Source organism: Rhipicephalus microplus, chromosome 3 (genome assembly GCF_043290135.1).
Source record: "Rhipicephalus microplus isolate Deutch F79 chromosome 3, USDA_Rmic, whole genome shotgun sequence".
NCBI classification, from domain to species: Eukaryota; Metazoa; Arthropoda; class Arachnida; order Ixodida; family Ixodidae; genus Rhipicephalus; species Rhipicephalus microplus.
In genome coordinates, this window is record NC_134702.1 from 187,339,317 (window position 1) to 187,361,998 (window position 22,682).

The window sequence follows — 22,682 nt, forward strand, 5'->3', positions numbered from 1 at the left end:
CCACTACTTCGTGTGATGTACAAACTGTCTTTGCTTTGCTTAAAGATAGCTCAGCTCAGGATATTACCTACTTGCAAAGACTGATAAAATACATGGCAGGCTTGACTACACGCCCTCTCGCCCATATTTATCTTGGATTTTTCTGCGGGAACATTTCTACAAAAAATGCAATCGTCAAATGTCATTCTCATTTTTTAGGGTGAGTACAAGAATGCTTTCGGCAATTATCGTCTTGTTTATACATTGCCAGTGTTCTCTAAAGGGTTGGAAAAGTTATTCTATGCTAGAATTTTGAATTTTGTGAATAAGTTCGATATGATGAATAAATGGCAATATAGGATCTCACATAGGAAGGTCCACTGAACTCTCTTTGTTAAAGAGAACATAATTGTGCATGCATTTCGTAAAAAGCAGCTGATCACAGCTGGATGTGTGGTTTTCAGAAGCATTCAATCGGTGAAAGGGACACTAAGGGCAAATATTATGTCAACATTGATAGCTGAAATAGCAATGCAGGACTGGTCATAGTGCTACTTTCGTGTCCAGATAATGCTTACTTTTAAAGCATGTCATGTTTAATGATCTACACGGCGTTAGTGCAAATCACCCGACTGAAAGCAGGACTTCTAACGTAGCAGTTGCCTTGACTAACGTTTCCCACCTTTACTGCGTGAAAGCTGACAAATGCAAAAGCTTGCAGGAACGCAGGGTTACTGTGATGTCGTCATCTTGTGACACTTTGTGCATCCACAGTCCTAGACACAATGGTATTTGCCGAGCATTTTTGAAAGAAAAAAAGGGATTAAAGAGGCAATAATTCGTAATTACATCGCTGCAATGCACTCACACCAGAAAGAGAATACACGACTTTTCTGGTGGAAAGTAGTAAGCTGAAAAAATTGAAGTATTCGGCTGATAAAACGAACCCGCACATGTGCGTGAGCCAGGCCTTTGTTCTTTTGATGGGCTTCAGCGAGGAGTACACTCTGAACGGTTAATAGAAAAAAAAAACATCTTCAGCACTGTGCGTGCCATACTTTACAGAATTGTTTGCTACTCAGAGGAAGATTGTGGCATTTGCACTTTCAACAACCTATCCTTGCACACAATTGCGACCTGGAAACCTGCACTGTTGTGCCGATTTCAAGCTGTGCGTTGATGACCAGTGGTGACGTCACTAAAGTCACTTGTATGTGACAGCTAATTTTTTTTTTTCACTACCGGAGACCTCTCTATAGATTGATCTTGTTGAACATTTTTTTCGCAGCTTTCTGTTGCTTCCTGCTTTGGTGATCTGATGCAGCCACTGAAGCCACTGATCTGATACAGCCAACCTGCTTGATCATTTGCGGACTTCCTTGCAGAGTTTTTTTTTTTTTTTTTTGACTTCAGGCCCACAGTCGTTTTGTCACCAGCGCTTCACAAAATAATTGCAATAATTAGTCTGGGAAATGTGGAAAATGATTACTGGCATCAAAAAGAGCATTGGCTCATTAGGGACTCCAAGCAGCTCTGTAACTAAATGTTCATTCTGCCAAACAGCAGTTCCTTTACTTTAACTGGCAGGGGATGGCCACCTGACCAAGTTGGCTTGGAGGCAGACTGGCCAAAAATCTCTCCTCCTCACTGTAATTTCCATCACTCACTTGGCTCAAACTGCGAATGTGAATCTCTGTAAATTTGTTGTCTTTGTTGTAGCTACCTAATTCTGACAAAAGAAATTCTGACAGTCTTTCGACTATGGGACCCTAGTCTGTAAAACCTTTCGTTCATTTCATGCGTCGTTACTTTGATAATAATAATAAACTTGAAACTTCAAAGTGTATAAGCATTTTTTCGTGTAATCTTCATGCTCTCGCGGGAAATTCTTGTGTGTTAAAGTTTGCTAACTTTAGCAATTCTAACGTGCACTGTGAATCGTAGTCCCTAGAAAACAAGTGGCACAACTCTAAATCTATGCAATGGGCAATAAAAAATCTGCTGCTTTCAAATAATATGCAGGTTCGCACACAAATTCACGAAATAATATTTTTGGCATAAGCGGTGATCACAATCTACGCAACACCACTTTACGCGGCATACTTTACGCATCAGTAAACACCAATCAATGAAATGCCAATGAGATGCCAAGAAGACAATTTGCAATGAAACAAGAGTTGGCACAGGTACCACAGCACACAAACGTGTCAGCTTGCGCTACTCCGCATGCATTTCACGAGGACAAAAGCCTTGCCTGCACAAACGTGCGTATAACTTTTTCATTTTCATGTGGGAGTACGCAGCGGGACGGCAAGAATGACCGCTATTTTTAGCGGTACATATTTTTCGAAGTTTTCGTATTGCTTTCATATGTATATGCTAAGGAAATAAAATTTATAACATGCAAGACCGTTGACTTAGTAGTGGGAGGGAGCCACCACTGACGCAAGTGGACGCCATTTTCAGTGTGATTTCTTGCCCTCTAGTGAAGAAATTTATGAACTACGGAAACAGATATATTCTCCGAAGCAACGATACTAGTGGCCCACAGTTATAAAACCGAAACTGAAGCACATGCTCCTCCTTAAGCGTCTTTGTTCATCCAAACATTTGTGCTGGTCAGACCATAAAGGGTTAAGCGAACAGGCAACATTTATTGGGTATTGTGATGCACGGTAGGTTGTTTTTTTTTTCTTGCAACTGGTTTAATTATTACTGGTTAATTGCAGTCTGACCTTTTGACGTCATTGGAATTGTTTCAAAATGTCCCACTCAAGCATTTATGGTGTCACACATTTTCCTTAATTTCTCGATAAAGAGAGAAATGCTGTTGATAATAAGGGTGTTTTAGACATTTGCAAACATTTATCTTTCACTCTGATGTAAGTTATTTGCCTTTAGTGTCATGCTACGCAACCAGAGAAACTGGACCGTTATGCAATGAGAGGTGTACCAATTTCACTATTGAACTTTTACCTGGAAAGCTGTAGGCAGCATTTGCATATAAGTGAAAGGAGGTTACCTGTAAAAACTATTTCATTTGTTTATTTACAGTATCGTCAGAGTACAAATATATTGAGTACCCATGGAGTGAGCTTTATTCTTTACAAATAATACCACTAAAACAAAAGCAGTGCTTTTCCTACCAAAGTTATATGGATGGGAAATGACTCTCGATATTATTTATGGTTACTAGTCAGTTATTCGAGTTGTATATAGCATCAAAACATCAGATCTATACTTTCATGAGCATATGGTTTGAGACATGTCAGTTATGTAACCAAGCAACATTATAGATGCGTTGGTGTCATGGCAAAATTATGTGCATTACTACGTCTATCGAATTATGTACATCAAATATTAAAATGTCCAATTTTAAGTACCATGAAATTTTGAGCAGCCACCCCTCTCCTTTTTTTTGGAAGATTTTAAAATACTTGCTAATGGCAGAGCAAGCGCTCCTTCCTCAACTGTTTCTTTTCGCCAACGAGGGCGAGTGTCAGATGAATAATGACAACATATTAATGTGGATGCAACAAAGCATTTCACTGCGAGCATGTGTGGCTTTTTGACACCATTTTGAATTTGATTTATGCACAATCTAGGGCCCTAACCTTCCAAAATTTCCTAACCTTCCAATCTAGGGCCCTAACCTCCACCCCCCCCCCCCCCTCATCCCCCTCAATTTTTTTTTTCACAATGGCATAGAAAGCAGAAAATGACCATATTGTGGGGGTGCCTTTCTCTCCCCCTCCCCCCCCCAAAAAAAAAAAATTCTGGGTACAACCTTGGTAGCCTATCTTGAAGAAAGTGCCTAATAGCATTTCAGATTCTTAAAACAGTTGCTCTCTGGAGATGTAACCGTCGCGCACATACCAACACAAACTCATTATAACGAAACAGATCTTGTGAGAGAACATTCATTTCTTTTCTCAGTGGTAACCTCTGGCATTTTTCCTCACTACAACTGAATGCCATTTATTTCAGGATGACATCACAGCAGAGCGTGAGGGAGCCCCGAGTCTGTCTTGTGATTTGGCACAGGGTGTAGAAGCATCGCCAAAGCCAGCATGTGAACCGACCCATGTTACAAATAAATCGATTCAAGTGCGACTACAAACCCGCCATGAAGGATCACAGGCCAATGAAAACAAGATTCTGTCAACCCACGCTACGCAAACAGAACCTCAAGCTTATTGTTCAGGTATGTCTCCGTATTTGCCATAACTTAAATATATTATCTGGGTTTCACCGCAAGGGCTAAAGAGTGAATGCTATGGCAACAAGTAGGTATGTTACGCGAACTAAGGTTAGCAGTTCATAGCTCTATGATCCAACCAGGCTCCATTCTGCAGATTGTTGACGTAAAGAAATATGTTCGTTTCAGTGCAAAGTAATTGATGAGAGTGCAGCAAGTATAGTTGTTAGAAAGTTTTGAGCTGTCCATTTATTTCTTTTGAGACAGCATGCAACTTCACCTGTTTAATCAAAGTTTACTGTTGATGCACTAGCAATTCACCCTTGTCTGGTGCCCGTTCATGTGTTATCACATTATGGACATAGCCGGGGCATTTGATCGCTGCTTGAGCAGTAATTTTTGCAACCCTCACACTCTTTCACTAAGACAGAGGACGTGATGTGCCGAACGACTATATCTACTCAGACTTGTATGCAATCTAACTGCAATAGAGGTCATGCCTGCCGAGCTAGTGTGCGTGCCAGCAATCGCGCCCTTATTGGCTAAGTCCACAGCTGCTGCTTGAGCAACACCTCCCCTCCCTATCCTCGTGTTTTTTCATGCTCATTCAAAACAGGCGGGGTGTTTTTTCTCTGCTTCGATGACAGGCCTCTCGATTGGGGGTTGTTATCACATGTGCTCTCTGGGCAACGGAGTTGGGCCAGCTCGTTTGATCTCTGCATCAGCAGCTTTCGTTGCCCCTGCTTACCCTCGGGTTGAACATACAATGCGTGGGTGGATGTTATTCGTTTGGACTTTATGCGCGACATGACTTCAATGGCCACAGCAAAAACTGTCAAAATGTGCCCATATAATTGCTATCGCAATAATAAGGCCATTGCATAATTTGACTTAATGGTTGAAAAATGTTGTTTAACAAGTGCCGTGAAACCGGGCTACATCTGATCTGAATCTTTTGACTGCTCTAACCTTACTTGAAAAGGCCTTTCTTGCTGCTCCAAGCCTGGTCCGAAATGTTTTTCTCCACGCTCTAAGCCTGCTACGAAAGGTACTTTTGGCTGCTTTCAGGACTGCTCCCAAACTCATTTACCCTGTTCTACCCCTGATATGCATTAAAGAGACACTAAAGTCTAGTAACAATTTACATCTGAGTGAGGGTTCAATGTATGACAATGTCTAAAATGACAATATTATCAACAGCAGTGCCTTACTTATCGAGAAATTAAGATAAATGCGCAAGAATACATGTGCCGCAGTAGGACATCCTCAAAATGATCCCAATGACGTCAGACGAACCCCCTACAATTCATCACTAATAATCGATCTAGCTGCACTGAATAAAGAACCTTCTGTGCATTAAGAAGCATAATAAACTGCTGCTTGTTCGTCGTTAGACAAGAAGAGAGCAGTGTGGATTAGGGAACAAACGGGGGTTAAGGATATCATAGCTGAAATCAAGAAGAAGAAATGGACATGGGCAGGGCATGTAGCGCGTAGACAGGATAACCGCTGGTCATTAAGGGTAACTGACTGGATTCCCAGAGAAGGGAAGCGAGTTAGGGGGAGACAGAAGGTTAGGTGGGCAGATGAGATTAAGAAGTTTGCGGGTATAAATTGGCAGCAGCAAGCACAGGACCGGGTTAACTGGCGGAACATGGGAGAGGCCTTTGTCCTGCAGTGGACGTAGTCAGGCTGATGATGATGATGATGTTCGTTTCTGTTTGATTCATGGGAAAAAGAACCGCCGAACTTTACTAAGAAAAATGGTGCGAGGGGTTAAAAAATTCAATTTTCCCATGGTTAAACTGGACAGGTCATGCCATGTAGCGGGGCCCGGTTGAACCAATCAAGCCTGACAAAGAGAGAATGACAAAGAAGGAAAATAACTTTTTTGTCATTTTGCTTCATTTTTCACTGAACCATTTGACAAATTGTAGCTAGTTTTTCAGGAGCCCAAAGGACTGATTTAAACCCATACCCATCATTAACTTTGCTCAAACTATGCAACAGTTTATCTACATACGGTAATCTTGCTACCGATTCGTAGTTTTCTTGTCTCAACTTTTCTGTCTTGATAGCGTCCCGATTTTCCACGACATTGATTAGTGTTTCTGTACACGTAGCTAACGTATGTGTAGGGTGCCCAGCACTTCCCAGCCCCCTTGTCTGCACTGTGAAGCTATGCTTCATAGCACAGATACAAAATTAGTGGGCAGAAGACTTGGTTACGGCTGATTTTAAGGTTAAGTAAGCAGTTTAATTTTTCAGAAACTTTGAATGATACGAATAAAAGGGTAGGATGATTTTTGAGATGCCGAAAAGTTACGGCAGCATACCATGATTAGCCTCAAACAATAGGCTAATTGAAGTAATGTAAATATTTTTCATTTATCAGTTGATTCTCCAACAACTTTTAATATGTCAGTTGCCCTCCTGTTATAGCTACTATGTGGAAAACGTGGTAACAGAGTCTAGTGTGCAACCGGCCAGTAGTCACCATCATCACCCTCAAGATCCGTGAGCCGTCAATTGACCACAGTTATAAGCCGTAGCCTTTGTTTTCTACATGAATCTAATTTTCCCTCTTAGCAATGTTTCTGCATTATTTGTTACTACTAGTGTACCTAGGAAAATTGTTTGTTGACCTAGCCTGTTGCCTTATTCGACAAATCAATTGCACCTGCGAAAAATCGCATTATGAAGAAGTCAAACGTGCACAGTACGACTGTGTGCAGCTGGATCCGGAGCTAGGCTTCTGCGCCAACCGTGCACAGAGTCTTCTACACATACACAAATAAAGATCAGTTTTGGTAAGCGTAGCTTGAAGGCATAGATGAATCTGTGATTACTAGTGAGCTCACTGGAACCTTATATAATCACAGTGGGATAGCCTTGTGAGAGGAGAATGGAATGTAGCTTCTCGCAACTACAAAAGTGATATGAAATCAAGTAGTTGCACTCTACCCCCGTGCCGCAATATGTCTACAGATTATTAGGCGACGACATGTAAATAAGACAAAAATCAATGACAATAAAAAAATGATGTTTGATAAGTTCACACAAAACCATCTAGTCATTTGCTGTTGGTGAGAGATAAAGTGATTATGAATTGAAGCAGCTGCACAAAATGCATTCATACTCAAACTAAAAAGACCACATACGTCTGTAGAGAGAGCATATCTTGAACATTACTGACAATTTTCTCAAATACAAAGTGTGAGCACAGCAGCACCTGTTTTGCCATATGACTCAAATCAAATCAAGTTTTGTTATTTCATAATAAGATATACAAAAAAGAATATACAGAAGGAGGTTCTGTAGTATACATTGAAATGGGACCTCCCATGAAATGTATACGTATGTATTTGATTGGCAACAACAGTACGAAAGTAAGAGAATACAAGGTTAAAAAAATGAAATACAGATGCAACTAAATGACGATGCTCTTATCAACTATATGCAATTGGAAATATAAACTGTAAAATATATTTATATATATCTGTATGGATAGCATGACATGAAAAGGGAAAAAAAAGCAAGAGACTGAAAAGAGAATGACATAGCTAGGGAGAAACTGATTGATTTGATTGATTTGATTGATGTGTGGGGTTTAAGGTCCCAAAACCACTATATGATTATGAGAGACGCCGTAGTGGAGGGCTCCGGAAATTTAGACCACCTGGGGTTCTTTAACGTGCACCCAAATCTGAGCACACGGGCCTACAACATTTCCGCCTCCATCGGAAATGCAGCCGCCGCAGCCGGGATTCGAACCCGCGCCCTGCGAATCAGCAGCCGAGTACCTTAGCCACTAGACCACCGCGGCGGGGCAGCTAGGGAGAAACTGGTTAAGCAGAAGAGTCAGTGTTGCATAACAAAAACTTCTTCAATTCATGGCAAAAGGTATGCGTTTTTTCAATTTTTATTAAAAATGGCAATATATTCTATAACAATTTGGCTGCAAAATGAACTGTCTGTTTGCCATAATTAGTTCATATTTTGGTCAGAATGAAGTTGTTATGCTGCGCAAAAGGAGTTGGGTTAGACTGTATGCATATTGAGGCATAAAATTCAGGCTTCGAAAATTTGAGCATATTGAGGCTTAGTTACAGAGCACAATTCTAACTTCTTTTTTTTTTGTATTTCAGTGGCACCAGGTGCGGTTCAATTCATCTTTTGATTTTTTATGTTGCTAATCAATATTTGTATTTTATTTATTGTTTTTTTTTAACTCGACACGAAAAGAAGAAAGGATGTGTGTGTGCCAGGTATTCCGTGACTGCAGAGGCTCCTCTCCAAAAGCAACTAAAATTTAACTGTAGGAGAGGTCCCACCCGCAGAGTAAGCACAGTGGTGTTGAAGGACAGCACTAGCACAGCACTGAATCTAAGTGGCAACTTCACGAAGTGCCGAATCGGCCAATTGTGTTTCTAGTGTCCGCACTTAAGCGAGCATTCAAGTGAACTACAGAATGTCATGAAAGTAGCACGAGCTATACTTTGTGGAATTTGTAATATAAGGAAAGATACGAGTCAAAACATGCATCTTTTTCCAAATTTACATATTTAGCATTTTTATTTGCTTTCACTAGATAAATTTCTCTAATTTAAGACAAGAAAAATATTGAAAGATGTAAATAATTTGAAGTTGGTTAAAATCGATTTTAGAGGGCAGAAGGTGGCTACCAAAACTAAAAAAGCGCTCAATGTCTAAAGTCCCCTGGAAATTGCCAGCTGGCTACTTGCAAGTTGCAAGTTTGCATAAGGAGTTCACTAAAGTCACATGCTCAAAATAATTACGATTATCAAGCTCTCATAATGTAAGCAATCATCTTAGAAAACATATTTTTTCTGTATAAATAGTTTCAGCTACTTTCCTATCGAGGTTTAAGTTGTCGGTGGTTATTGATAAATCGCAGCGAAATGCGGCTTTGTAATTGTCAAAAGTGAGCTGCCAAGATTTGCCTGGCTTGCGGACATTGAGACTCAAGGTATGGAGCTGCAGCCCAACCAAGATTTAAATCTGGCTGTTACAAATGCCTACATTCTTCCTACGTGCCACAATGGTCTAGTGATAATGGTGTGAGGCTGCTAATCTGTAGATCCCAGTATCCAACTCCGGCTGTGGTGTCCGCATTATCAATTTAGGCAAAAAAAAAAACTTCTGTCTCGTGTGCTAAGATTCAGGTGCAATATAAAGAACTCCAGGTGATATAAATAACTGAAGCCATTCACCACGACATCTTAAATAATCATACCGTGGTTTTACGACATACCCATAGGTCGGCGAATCGACTCATGAGTGTACTGACTCTGACTCGATCACACTGAGATCAAGACACGAGTCTGAGTCTTAGTGAGTCCAGGTGAGCAATATTTTGGCTAGTTTCAGTCCAAGTGACTCCAGCTCAAGATAATTTTGGCGAATTTGAGTCCTAATGAGCCCCAAGCTTAAAATATCTTTCATTAGTGAGTCTGAGTGAGCTCGACAATTTTCGCCAAGCTATGGACATAGCCAACAATTATTAATTACCCGTAGTGCTCAATCCACAGCTGAAAATTGTAGGCTTGGTATATTGCCACATGCGAATTGGCATAGATTCCTTTTAAAGCTTATTTATTAATTGGCACCATGAGTTGCAGCGAAATCCATTATGAACTCTGGCTTGTGATGGCAATGTGATCATATCTAGACTGCTACTCGAGAGTGGTAGCATTAAAGTTTACAAAGTTGTCCAGTCACTTTTCCCAAGGTTAGTCCATAATATACTATTGACTTTGAGAATAATTGATTTGATTGTAGTGTTTGTGTTTGAATCGTGAATTTAAGGAAAAATTACTTGTGTTACATTATACTGGTTCAGTCTAGGCATTTAATAATCGATCCTTTTCTTTTGACACATCTGTTCTCATTAAAGAACACAGTTTTGTCGATAGGTTGCTGCATTGTCCAGCAGGAGCACTTTGATTAGATACTGCAAGATGCAAAAAAATGTTTCATAAGTGATTTTGTGTTCCCTGGTATAATTATCTTTTCAATGAAGCTAAATATACAGTAGAGGAAAATGCATCAACTGTGGCAGTAATATACACACTTCCTTCTGCTACTAACATTGATGTGTTTGTTGTGTGGTGACGTTTATTGAAGCAGAGAAGTCGCAACGAAAAATGGCCGTACGGCAAGTCTGGCAAAGGCGGCCCAGGTTCTCGTGCAATCAGAGCACGGGGTTTTTCGTTCTCTTTGGAAGGCGCATACGCGCTAGTGCGTATGCTCCACTACAATACCCCCGGGGTGAAGAGTAGCCATCCTGGCGACTCAAGGAGTAGGCACAATGAGGGGGTCGTAGTAGGGCTTGAGACGGTCGACGTGTACGGTCTCGCGTCCCCGACGACGCAAATCTGGCGATTGTGTTAGGGGCTCGATTGATAATTCACCGGCGAGGTTGCGTCAATGACACGGTATGGACCATGGTACCGGGCCAGAAGTTTAGAAGAAAGGCCAGGAACGTGCGGGGGCACCCAAAGCCACACAAGGGAGCCAGTACGAAACGTAGGCGATGTGTGATGCACGTCGTCATGTCGGGTTTTTTGTAGACCTTGAGCCTCACTTGTCATAGACCGAGCCAACTGACGGCAGTCTTCAGTGTACCTGGTGACTTCAGAAAGCGGGGAGCACTCCGATGCATCAGAGAGGTACGGGAGTATAGTGTCGAGTGGGTGGGATGGTTCGCGGCCGTACAACAGAAAGAACGGGGAAAAACCGGTAGTCGCTTGCGTCACGGTGTTGTAAGCGAAGGTAACAAAAGGTAATACAGCGTCCCAGTTAGTGTGGTCGGAGGAGGTGTACATCCTCAGCATGTCGCCATGTGTGCGGTTGATCCGTTCAGTGAGACCATTCGTCTGTGGATGGTATGCGGTAGATTTCCGGTGGATGATGTTGCATTCAGGGAGAACAGCTTGGATGACCTCCGACAGGAACACTCGACCCCTATCACTGAGTAATTCCCGTGGAGCCCCGTGGCGAAGAACGAAGCTGCGCAGAATGAAGAGTGCAACTTCGTGGGCGGTCGCTGCCGGTAGAGCTGCAGTCGCAGCGTAGCGTGTCAAATGATCGACGCCGACAATAATCCACCGGTTTCCAGAGCGACTATATGGCAGGGGGCCATAGAGATCGATACCCACGCGGTCGAATGGGCGAGTCGGGCATGGGAGCGCCTGTAACATGCCAGTACGGTGCCGCGGAGGTGCCTTGTTTTGTTGGCAAGTGGTGCAAGACTGAACATATTTCTGCACAACGCGATACATTCCTCGCCAGTAATATCGTTGGGGCAGTCTTTCGTAGGTTTTCTGGACACCTGCGTGAGCACTTTGGGTGTCTGCATGGAAGTTCATGCAGATGTCAGAGCGCATATGAGTTGGGACAGCAAGGAGCCACTTCCGACCACCAGGCATGTAGTTGCGGCGGTATAGAATGCTGTCTCGCACGGAAAAGTGGGCTGCTTGCCGGCGTAGCGCTCTCGTGGAAGGGACAGCAGACGGATCGGTAAGGTAGTCGAGTAACAATGCAAGATATGGATCTGTACGCTGCTCCGAAAGCATGTCAGTGGTGTCTATTGGTGACAATGGGGTAAAAAGGGGTGACAGAAAAGCCACATCTGGGGTTAATGGCGATCGCGAAAGTGCATCGGCATCCGCATGCTTGCGACCGGAACGATATACGACACGCATGTCGTATTCTTGCAAACGAAGTGCCCAACGTCCCAGGCGTCCGGACGGGTCTTTCAATGGGGACAGCCAACATAGAGCGTGGTGGTCTGTGTCCATGTCGAAAGGACGACCGTAAAGGTATGGGCGAAACTTTGTCAAGGCCCAGATTATGGCCAAACACTGCTTCTCTGTCATGGAGTAATTCAATTCAGCCTTCTTGAGAGCGTGACTTGCATAGGCAACTACGTATTCGACTTGGGTGCCTTTCCGTTATGCCAAAACTGCACCAAGACCGATGCCACTTGCATCGGTGTGAATTTCTGTGGCAGCAGCGGGGTCGTAGTGATGAAGAATAGGTGGTGAGGTCAGCAGGCGGCGCAGCTGGCGAAATACGTCGTCACATGCAGGTGACCATGCAGATAATCCTTTGCTGTTGGAAAGCAGACTCGTGAGAGGTGCGATGATAGACGCGAAGTTGCACACGAAGCGACGAAAGTATGAGCAGAGACCGACGAAACTTCTTAGGGCTTTCAGTGATGTGGGCAACGGGAAGTCAGCGATAGCTCGAAGCTTATCGGGATCCGGAAGAACACCATCTCTTGTGATGACATGTCCCAAGATGGTTAGTTTTCGTGCTGCGAAGTGGCACTTCTTGGAGTTAAGTTGTAGGCCTGCAGAAGTTAGACACGTCAGAATCTCGTGGAGGCGAACAAGATGTGTCAGGAAATCAAATGAAAAGACTACGATGTCGTACAGGTAACACAAGCAAGTTTTCCACTTATGGGCACGCAAGATGGTATCGATCATGCGCTCAAATGTGGCAGGTGCGTTGCAGAGCCCAAATGGCATGACTTTGAACTCATATAGGTCGTCCAGCGTTACAAAGGCTGTTTTAGGGTGATCACATTTAGCCATTGGCACCTGCCAATACTCAGAACGCAGATCCAAAGATGTAAAGTACTCGGCGCCTTGTAAACATTCAAGAGCATCGTCTATTCGTAGTAGCGGGTAGACATCTTTCTTCGTAATCTTGTTTAAGCGGCGATGGTCCACGCAAAATCGAACGGTGCCATCTTTTTTCTTTACCAGAACCACAGGTGATGACCAAGCGCTTTGAGAAAGCTGTATGACTCCACGTTTAAGCATGTCATCTACTTGCTCCGTAATGACGCGGCGCTCTTCGGTGGAAACGCATTAAGGACGCTGTCGCAGAGGCGAATGTGAGCCGGTGTCAATAGTATGAGTGATAGTCGAGGTGCGGCCCAAAGCAGTTTCTTGAAAGTCGAAACAAGAACGAAACTTGTTAAGGAGAGCAACAAGTTGGCGGGGATGCGAGAGGGGAAGGTTTGCGTCAATGGCATTGTCGAAGGCTGACAAACTTGATGGCTCAGACGCATGAGTGATTGCGGCATTGTGACATGGCATTTCGCTGGGAAGAATAATATCATCGATATGGTTGACAGGTCGCACATATCCCAACGTTTCATCACGAAGTAAGCCAATGGGGTAGTTGCACTGGTTGGTAACCTGTATTACGGTTAAACCAGACGCAATTGTAAGAACGGCAAATGGGAGAATGATGCCCTTGTGTTCAGTAAAAACCGGAGATGGCGTCAGGTTGCGCCACACATGAAAGGCTTATTGGGACCGAAGCTTTCGGAGGCAAAGTGATGTCGTCGTCAGCGGTGAGTTTGCAGAGCCGAGGAGACCGGTCGGGTGGTGGAAATTCACATGTTGGCACAAGGGACACTTCGGCACGGGAACAATCGATGATAGCTTCGTGACGTGATAAGAAATCCCAACCGAGGATAAGGTCATGAAAGCAAGATGGCAGAACAAAGAACTGTACGACGTACAAAACGTCTTGGATGACGACGTGCGCCGTACACACAGACGAGGGATGAATGCGTTGCACGCTAGCCGTGGACAGCACCATTCCACAGAGAGATGTGGTCACTTTCTTCAGTTTCCGACAAAATTTTGCATTCATCACAGAAACGGCGGCCCTGTATCAATTAAAGCTAATGTGGCGACTCCCTCAACAATGACATCAACAACATTTTGCGGCGAAAACGGAGGCCTTGGGAATTGCACATAAGTTGCAGTTCTTGTCTCTGGAACTGCACTGATTAGTTTCCCTCCTCAGGATGTGGTCGACGACGCATAGACGATGGCGATCGGCGACGAGGGGTTGGGAAACAAGCAGTCGATTGGCGGCGATCCGAGTCCGAGTGCATCTGCTCATATGCAGACGTGGTGGCCTGCTGCGGCGCGTAGGTAGGAGTTTCGAAGTATGCGTTTGCAGGTGTGGGACAGAAGCGTGCAATGCGTTTGTGCAATGCGCAGAAGCGTGCGTTTGCAGAAGCGTGCAATGTGGCCAGCGATGCCACAAAGGAAGCAGATAGGACGATTGTCTTGGGTGCACCACTCATTAGGTAGACGGAAAAAGCGAGGTGGGGGCCTGTAAACTGTAGGCGAGGCCGGAGGAGGTGGAGCCGATAAGGCGACTGAATGCGGTGGGGGCCGCGGGACCTCAGCTGTGTAGCTGAGAGGTGAAGGTGGTGCAGGTGGTGCGTAGCGGACAGCTGAGAGATTAGGTGCTACTGAAGTGCATGGGTAAGGAGCCTGCACTGTAGGGAGGACATCGCAAATTTCAGTGCGTATGGCCTGCTGCAGTGTCGAAGGCACGCTGGCGGTGGGTGCGTCGCCATGCGGCAGCAGGGAGAGCTGTCGGGCGACTTCCTCCCTGATGAAGTCCTTGATCTGGTTGGACCGACTTTCTTGGGGAACGTTGGCATTTGCCAGTGCGACGGCCGAGATCGAATCCGGCGGTGGGACACTCTGTCGGGCGATGGAACGCTGACGACGCAATTCATCAAAGCTCTGGCATAAGCTTACGAGGATTGCCACCGTGGTCGGACTTTTTGCTAGCAACATCTGGAATGCGCCATCCTCGATGCCCTTGAGAATTTGCCTAATTTTCTCTTCTTCAAGCATAGATGGATTTACACGCCTGCAGAGGTCGAGCACGTCCTGTATGTAACTAGTAAACGTCTCGCCAGGCTGCTGGGCTCGGTGGTGCAGGCGCTGGTCAGCGCGGAGCTTGCGGACCTCTGGTTGGCTGAACGCTTTAGTCACGAGGGTCTTAAAGGAGGACCTGCTGGCGATGGCGGTTTTGTGGTTGGTAAACCAAAGCTTAGCTACGTCTGCCAAGTAAAAGATAATGTAGGCGAGCTTAGAGTCGTCCCACTTATTGCTGGCGCTTACGCGTTCGTACAAGGAGAGCCAGTCTTCGACGGCTTGCTCACCACTGCCACTGAAGATTGGTGGGTCTCGTTGGCGAGTAGCGCCGGGGCAGGTAGACGGGACAGCTGATGGTGCTGGCTGGGCTGGGATGGGCTGGTTGGCGACTGCGTCCGTAATGTTTCGCGGTGGTCTCTCGGGCAACTTGCGAGAGCGGAGCTCCAGGTCTGCTTGGGGATCTCAGCAGCCTTGACCAAATGTCCGTACGACAAGTTGGCAAAGGCGGCCCAGGCTCTCGTCCAATTAGAGCACTCATTGGTTGTTGACGAATCGGAGCGATTTGCGGCTCCGTAATTGTCAAAAGCGAGCTACCAAGATTTGCCTGGCTTGCGGACATTGTGACTCGAGGTATAGAGCTGCAGCCCAACCAAGATTTAAATCTGCCTGTTACAATCTGTAGGCTGCTAATCTGTAGGTACCAGAATCAAACTCCGGCTGTGATTGCCGCATTATCAATTTAGGCAAAAAAAAAAAACCTCTGTTTCGTGTGCTAAAATTCAGGTGCAATATAAAGAACTCCAGGTGGTAGAAATGACTGAAGCCATTCACCACGACATCTTAAATAATCATACCGTGGTTTTACGGCATACCCATAGGTCAGCGAATTGACTCATGAGTCTACTGACTCTGACTCGATCACACTGAGATCAAGCCACGTGTCTGAGTCATAATGAGTTCAGGTGAGCAATATTTTGGCAAGTTTCAGTCTAAGTGACTCCAGCTCAGGATACCTTTGGCGAATTTGAGTCCTAATGAGCCCCAAGCTTAAAATATCTATCATTAGTGAGTCTGAGTGAGCTCGACAATTTTCGCCAAGCTATGGACATAGCCAACAATTATTAATTACCCGTAGCACTCAATCCACAGCCGAAAATTGTAGGCTTGGTATATTGCCACATGCGAATTGGCATAGATTCCTTTTAAAGCTTATTTATTAATTGGCACCATGAGTTGCAGCGAAATCCATTATGAACTCTGGCTTGTGATGGCAATGTGATCATATCTAGACTGCTGCTCGAGAGTGGTAGCATTGAAATTTACAAAGTTGACCAGTCACTTTTCTCAAGGTTAGTCCATAATATACTATTGAATTTGAGAATAATTGATTTGATTGTAGTGTTTGTGTTTGAATTGTGAATTTAAGGAAAAATTACTTGTGTTACAATATACTGGTTCAGTCTAGGCATTTAATAATGGATCCTTTCCTTTTGACACATCTGTTCATCATAAAAAAACACAGTTTTGTCGATAGGTCCGCATTGTCCAGCAGTGGCACTGATTAGATACTGCAAGATGGAAAAACATGTTTCATAAGCGATTTTGTGTTCCCTGGTATTATTATCCTTTCAATGAAGCTAAATAGAGACAGTAGAGGAAGATGCATCAAGTGGCAGTAATATACACACTTCCTTCTTCTACTAACATTGATGTGTTTTTTGTAATTCAGTCTACGGTGCTAACAGTAAGCACTTAAGTGTGTGTCACAAAAAGGAAGAGATGACAGAGCGCATGCGTGGTGATGCGTAGACGACGATGGTGAAACAAAAACATAAATGACATTTCAGCCCTGCTAAGAGGGTGTGATGAGTGTGGTGCACTTTTGAAGTGCACACTTTTGAAAAGTGCTCGTCAAAAAAAAAAAAAAGGAAGAGATGACAGAGAGCACGCGAGGAGCTGCGTAGATGACGATGGTGAAGACGTCGCGTGCGAGAGCACGATGATGCGTGGGGTGATGTGAACATAATACAAGACTAAAAAGAACCAATGGGCAGCGACCACAATGTTTTGATGCATCCAATCAGTACGGAACAAGTGGTCCGGTGTTCAAGCAAGATTCTGAGCCACAGAAGAGCTGGGGGAGCTCGAAAAGGACGTGCCGCGCGGAAGGTTGTCACTGAACTTGGCGCTGAAGATGCGCATCGGATTTCAGACTCGAGCCAAGAGGACTTCAACCGGCCAGGGCCTCCGGTCGCTGCATTCCAGCTCGAGAAGGCCGTAGCCCTCCGGTCCTGAACTCCAGCACAGGGCCTGCGAACTTTCCTACCGACAGGCAAGCAATAGTCGTTGGGCTATGGATTCAAACTGTGCTCCCAGCTGCCTCCCTGGTTTATCGACGCGTTTCCAGTCGCCAGTGTTGCTTCGCTGCAAGCGACGAACTCGCGTCAACTAGGTGCTCGTGTCCCATCAAGCCTCTGCAAGTTGATGAGACTGAACTGATATTTTTCCGTACTCCACCGCTCACCCGTATGTGAACTATATTTTGTTTAACGCTTTGAACTTTCTTGTTGGGGTTAATAGAAGTGTTTCACTACAGGCAGCGACCTTTTTGTGAAATGTGTATTTTTTAAAGACTGGTTTCTTTCGCTTTCATTCTTCATGAAATGTTTGTGTGCTGTTTCTGAAGCAAACGGCTTTATCCTTCATTAATACTCTCAGCTAGGCTTCAACTTAGAGAGCTCTTACTAACGTAAAAAGAACATGCTTTACTAGGGGCCTTGTTAACAAACAACAAAAACAGAACTGTTAGTTTGGCCTAAATCGGGGAACTTTTTCACGAATAATATTTGTGAACAATGCCCTTATAATAAGGCAAAACATCATTTTTGTTCTCATTTCAACGATTTTTCGGTGTTTACTATTTCCTGCCATGAGTTTTCGCAACCAGACAAGTTTTCATCGAACCTTGCACTTGGCTGCAATTCCTAATAATCACAACCATGATGTAATTGTAACCTTTGTAAATGTAATTCTTTGTTTGCTTTTCTATTTTGCCCCATGACACTTATTACAACAACATTGGCTACGCAAACAGACAGAACAAAGAAAGAAGGTTCCCCTTCTCTGTATCACTTTTTTTTGTACTAGGATTTATGTCCTGTAATATAAAGTGGTTATTTAGTTGTGCAGTGTTCTCCAAGTACTTCTCTGTAAACAGATGTACAGTAAGTAGCTTTATAGACTAGTTTTTATTTGTGCATATTCAGACACTTTCAACGTCTTTGACACAGCAACGGAATGACAGCTGAACCGCAATCTACTTTCTGCGCACCTGTTGTTCACATTTGTTGGCCATTGAATGTATCCGCAGCAAAATAGTAGTGTTTGTAACACTTGCTGTGTCTGTGTCCTGTTGCAGACACAGTACCTTTGGTTCGTGTGAGAAAAGATGATCATCTACTTTTCTTACATATGCACAGCAACCATTGGGTATTGCTACCATTCTCCAGTTCTTTGTAGGGCCATAGCCAGGGGGTGGCACACCAGACCTGTGTGCCCCCCCCCCCTTAATTTTTCTCGCCATGGCATAGAGAGCGAAACATGACCAATTCAAGAAGGTGCCTTCCTATAATCAATGAAGTTCCTTTCCCTTTTCCCAATCTGAAAAAAAAAATCTGTCTATGCCCCTGTAGTGTATCACACATAATTTCCATCTACTTGGTGTGCTGTTGATTGCTTTTGCAGGCCCCTTGACCTGTGGGTCCTTGGAACAGCCTCATTCACTGTCGTCTGTACGAGGCCAAGTTCATTTCTGCCAGCAGTGCACCTATGTGACCCTGGACAAGTCAACTATGAGCAAGCACCTTCAGAAACACATGGGCGAGCCTCCTTTCCAGTGCCACTTTTGTCCAGCTGCATTCATTCACAAGTCCAAGCTGGTGACTCACGTGCGCACCCACACAAAAGAGCAGCCTTTCTCCTGTGCCCGCTGCAGTGCATTCTTTTTGCTAAAAGGCCACTTTATTGAGCATATGCGTACTCATACAGGAGAGCATCCCTTCTCCTGTGCGCACTGCAAGGCATCCTTTACGAAAAAATGCCACTTTAAGGTGCATATGCGCACTCACACAGGAGAACGACCCTTTTCTTGTGTCCACTGTAAGGCATCTTTCGTGCAGAAAATCCACCTAAATAAGCACATGCGCACTCACACAGGAGAGCGACCCTTCTCTTGTGTCCACTGTGAGGCATCTTTCGTGCAGAAAAGCCACTTAAATAGGCACATGCGCACTCACACAGGAGAGCGACCCTTTTCTTGTGTCCACTGTAAGGCATCTTTCGCACAGACAAGCCACCTAAATAATCACATGCGTACTCACACAGGACAGGGACCCTTCTCTTGTGTCCACTGTAAGGCATCTTTCGTGCAGAAAAGCCACCTAAATAGGCACATGCGCACTCACACAGGAGAGCGACCCTTTTCTTGTGTCCACTGTAAGGCATCTTTCGCACAGAAAAGCCACCTAAATAATCACATGCGTACTCACACAGGACAGGGACCCTTCTCTTGTGTCCACTGTAAGGCATCTTTCATGCAGAAAAGCCGCCTAAATAGGCACATGCGCACTCACACAGGAGAGCGACCCTTCTCTTGTGTCCACTGTAAGGCATCTTTCGTGCAGAAAAACCACCTAAATAAGCACATGCACACTCACACTGGAGAGCGACCCTTCTCTTGTGTTCACTGTAAGGCATCTTTTGTGCAGAAAATCCACCTAGATAACCACATGCGCACTCACACAGGAGAGCGACCCTTTTCTTGTGTCCACTGTGAGGCATCTTTTGTGCAGAAAATCCACCTAAATAAGCACATTCGCACTCACACAGGAGAGCGACCCTTCTCTTGTGTCCAGTGTAAGGCATCTTTCATACAGAAAATCCACCTAAATAATCATATGCACACTCATACAGGAGAGCATCTTTTGTGTTCATTGTAAGGCATCTTTCGTGAGGGAAAGCCACCTTAATAAGCACATGAGCACTCACACAGAAGAGCAACCCTTCTCTTGTTTCCACTGGAAAGCATCTTTCACGCAGAAAAGCCACCTAAATAAGCACATGCACACTCATACTGGAGAGCGACCCTTCTCTTGTGTTCACTGTAAGGCAGCTTTTGTGCAGAAAATCCACCTAGATAACCACATGCGCACTCACACAGGAGAACGACCTTTTTCTTGTGTCCACTGTGAGGCATCTTTTGTGCAGAAAATCCACCTAAATAAGCACATTCGCACTCACACAGGAGAGCGACCCTTCTCTTGTCTCCACTGTAAGGCATCTTTCATGCAGAAAATCCATCTAAATAATCATATGCACACTCATACAGGAGAGCATCCTTTGTGTTCACTGTGAGGCATCTTTGTGAGGGAAAGCCACCTTAATAAGCACATGCGCACTCACACAAAAGAGCAACCCTTCTCTTGTTTCCACTGTAAAACATCTTTCACGCAGAAAAGCCACCTAAATAAGCACATGCGCACTCACACAGGACAGGGACCCTTCTCTTATGTCCATTGTAAGGCATCTTTCGTGCAGAAAACCACCTAAATAAGCACATGCGCAATCACACAGGAGAGCGACCCTTCTCTTGTGTCCACTGTAAGGCATCTTTCGCGCAGAAAATCCACCTAAATACCCACGTGCACACTCACACAGTAAAGCGGCGCTTCTCTTGTGTCTACTGCCATGCATCTTTTTCATCTAAAGGCCTCCTCGTTCAACACACTCGAACTCACACAAGAGAGCGTCCCTTCTCCTGTGCCCACTGCAAGGCATCCTTTACGAAAAAATGGCACTTTATCGAGCATATGCGCACTCATACAGGAGAGCGTCCCTTCTCTCGTGTCCACTGTAAGGCATCTTTCGTGCAGAAAAGCCACCCAAATAAGCACATGCGCACTCTCACAGGAGAGCGACCTTTCTCTTGTGTCCACTGTTAGGCATCTTTCGTGCAAAAAAGCCACCTAAATAAGCACATGCGCACTCATATAGGAGAGCGACCCTTCTCTTGTGTCCACTGTAAGACATCTTTCGTGCAGAAAAGCTACCTAAATAAGCACATGCACACTTTCACAGGAGAGCGACCCTTCTCTTGTGTCCGCTTTAAGGCATCTTTGGTGCAGAAAAGCCACCTAAATAAGCACATGTACACTTTCACAGGAGAGCGCCCCTTCTCTTGCGTCCACTGTAAGGCATCTTTCGCGCAGAAAAGCCACCTAAGTAAGCACATGCACACTCACACAGGAGAGCGACCGTTCTCTTGTGTCCACTGTGAGGCATCTTTAGAGCAGAAAAGCCACGTAAATAAGCACATGAGCACTCACACAGGAAAGCAACCTTTCTCTTGTGTCCACTGGCATGCATCCTTTTTTCTGAAATACAACCTCATTGTGCACATTCACACAGAAGAATGTCCTTTTTGCTGTGTACTCTTCAATGCATCTTTTTCAGTTAAAGGACCCCTCGTTCAACACACTCGACTCACACAAGACAGCGTTGATTCTCTTGTGTCCACAGAGATATGTGCTTTGTGAAGAAAACAAACCTTGTAAGATGCATTCGCATGCGCACTTGGTGGCGTCCCTTTTTCTATCTCTCTTCCATACGTACTGAGTGGAAAAAAAAAACATTGTGACACACATTTGCTTGCACACTGGAGAGGATTTATTTCTCGGTGTTCACTGCAATACATCTTCTTTTGTGACATGAAAACGCATTAGGTACATCCGCATTCACACAGGAGAATGTCCCTCTTCCTGTGCACTGCAATATATTCATTTCTATGAAAGACCACCTGATTGAGCACACGTGCATTCACACTGGAGAGCTGCTTTTTCTTCTGTGTGCTGTAATACATCCTTTAGTCGACAAAACAGCCTCGTGGGACACATACAAACACACACACACACACACACAAGAATTTATATTTTCCCATGTCCACTGCATTGCATATTATTCTCGAAAACACCACGGCACAGCCCAGACAGGGTTGGGCCTGCATGATTCCCTTTATCGACAGGTAAACAACATCCCTGTCCAAAATTCATCTTTGAACTGATCACCTGTACGATGTGAACGTGCTATAAGTTTTCTGTAAATAAAAATTCAACCTGGTTGGGCTGTTGTCTTGTTCGGTCTTCTGACCCTTCTTGGTAGCAAAAAAGTGTAGGTGTAGATTGCTGTCAGCACTAGGCCAACTTCTATCTTCTAAACGACATCAGCAGTTATGCCATGGGCACCCAGTCAGTGGAGCTAAGCCTCGTGCAATTTCCACTTGTGTCAAAAGGACTTGATCAGGAAGTGCAATGCAAAAAGTGCAAGGCGCTGCTGAGATGAAAAATTTTACCACGGAGCATGCACCCTCTGCACCCGCCTGGCATGCACCCGCCTGGATCGGGGGCGCGCGCGCCGCGCGCCCCGGATCCAGGCGGCCGTGTGACTGGGATCTAATTTGTTTTTCGCGCCGCTTGGGGACATATTCACACAGTTCAAGTGCCGTGAGAACTTAGCTCCAGTCGTACACGAAATGCATGGATACGTGCTGAGGTGTGGCGCGGAAAAAAAAAAAGAAGCCGTGGCGCCGCGTCAAGAGAACTTTGCGTGTGCTTTTGTAGCGAGTGCTGAGGTGCAGGCGATGCTAACTGCTTGGTCTAATCGCTCAGTGGTCTGGTGCATGCGCCCGCTTTTCGTTTTAACGCGTTTTCTTTTCTCGATTTTTT

At 44.7% G+C, this 22,682-nt stretch overlaps 1 protein-coding gene across 1 annotated transcript in view; it reads left to right on the forward strand.

Annotated features, from left to right (window-relative positions):
• The window catches only part of LOC119185952 (uncharacterized), a 31,794-nt gene extending 11,621 nt beyond the window's left edge, over window positions 1-20,173 (forward strand). Inside the window, exons 2-3 of the mRNA XM_075890631.1 lie at window positions 3,967-4,183; window positions 18,649-20,173. Coding sequence (XP_075746746.1) covers window positions 3,967-4,183; window positions 18,649-19,901 — 1,470 coding nt within the window. The 3' untranslated portion in view covers window positions 19,902-20,173. The remainder of the gene's footprint in view (window positions 1-3,966; window positions 4,184-18,648) is intronic.
• The last annotated feature ends 2,509 nt before the right edge of the window (window positions 20,174-22,682 follow it).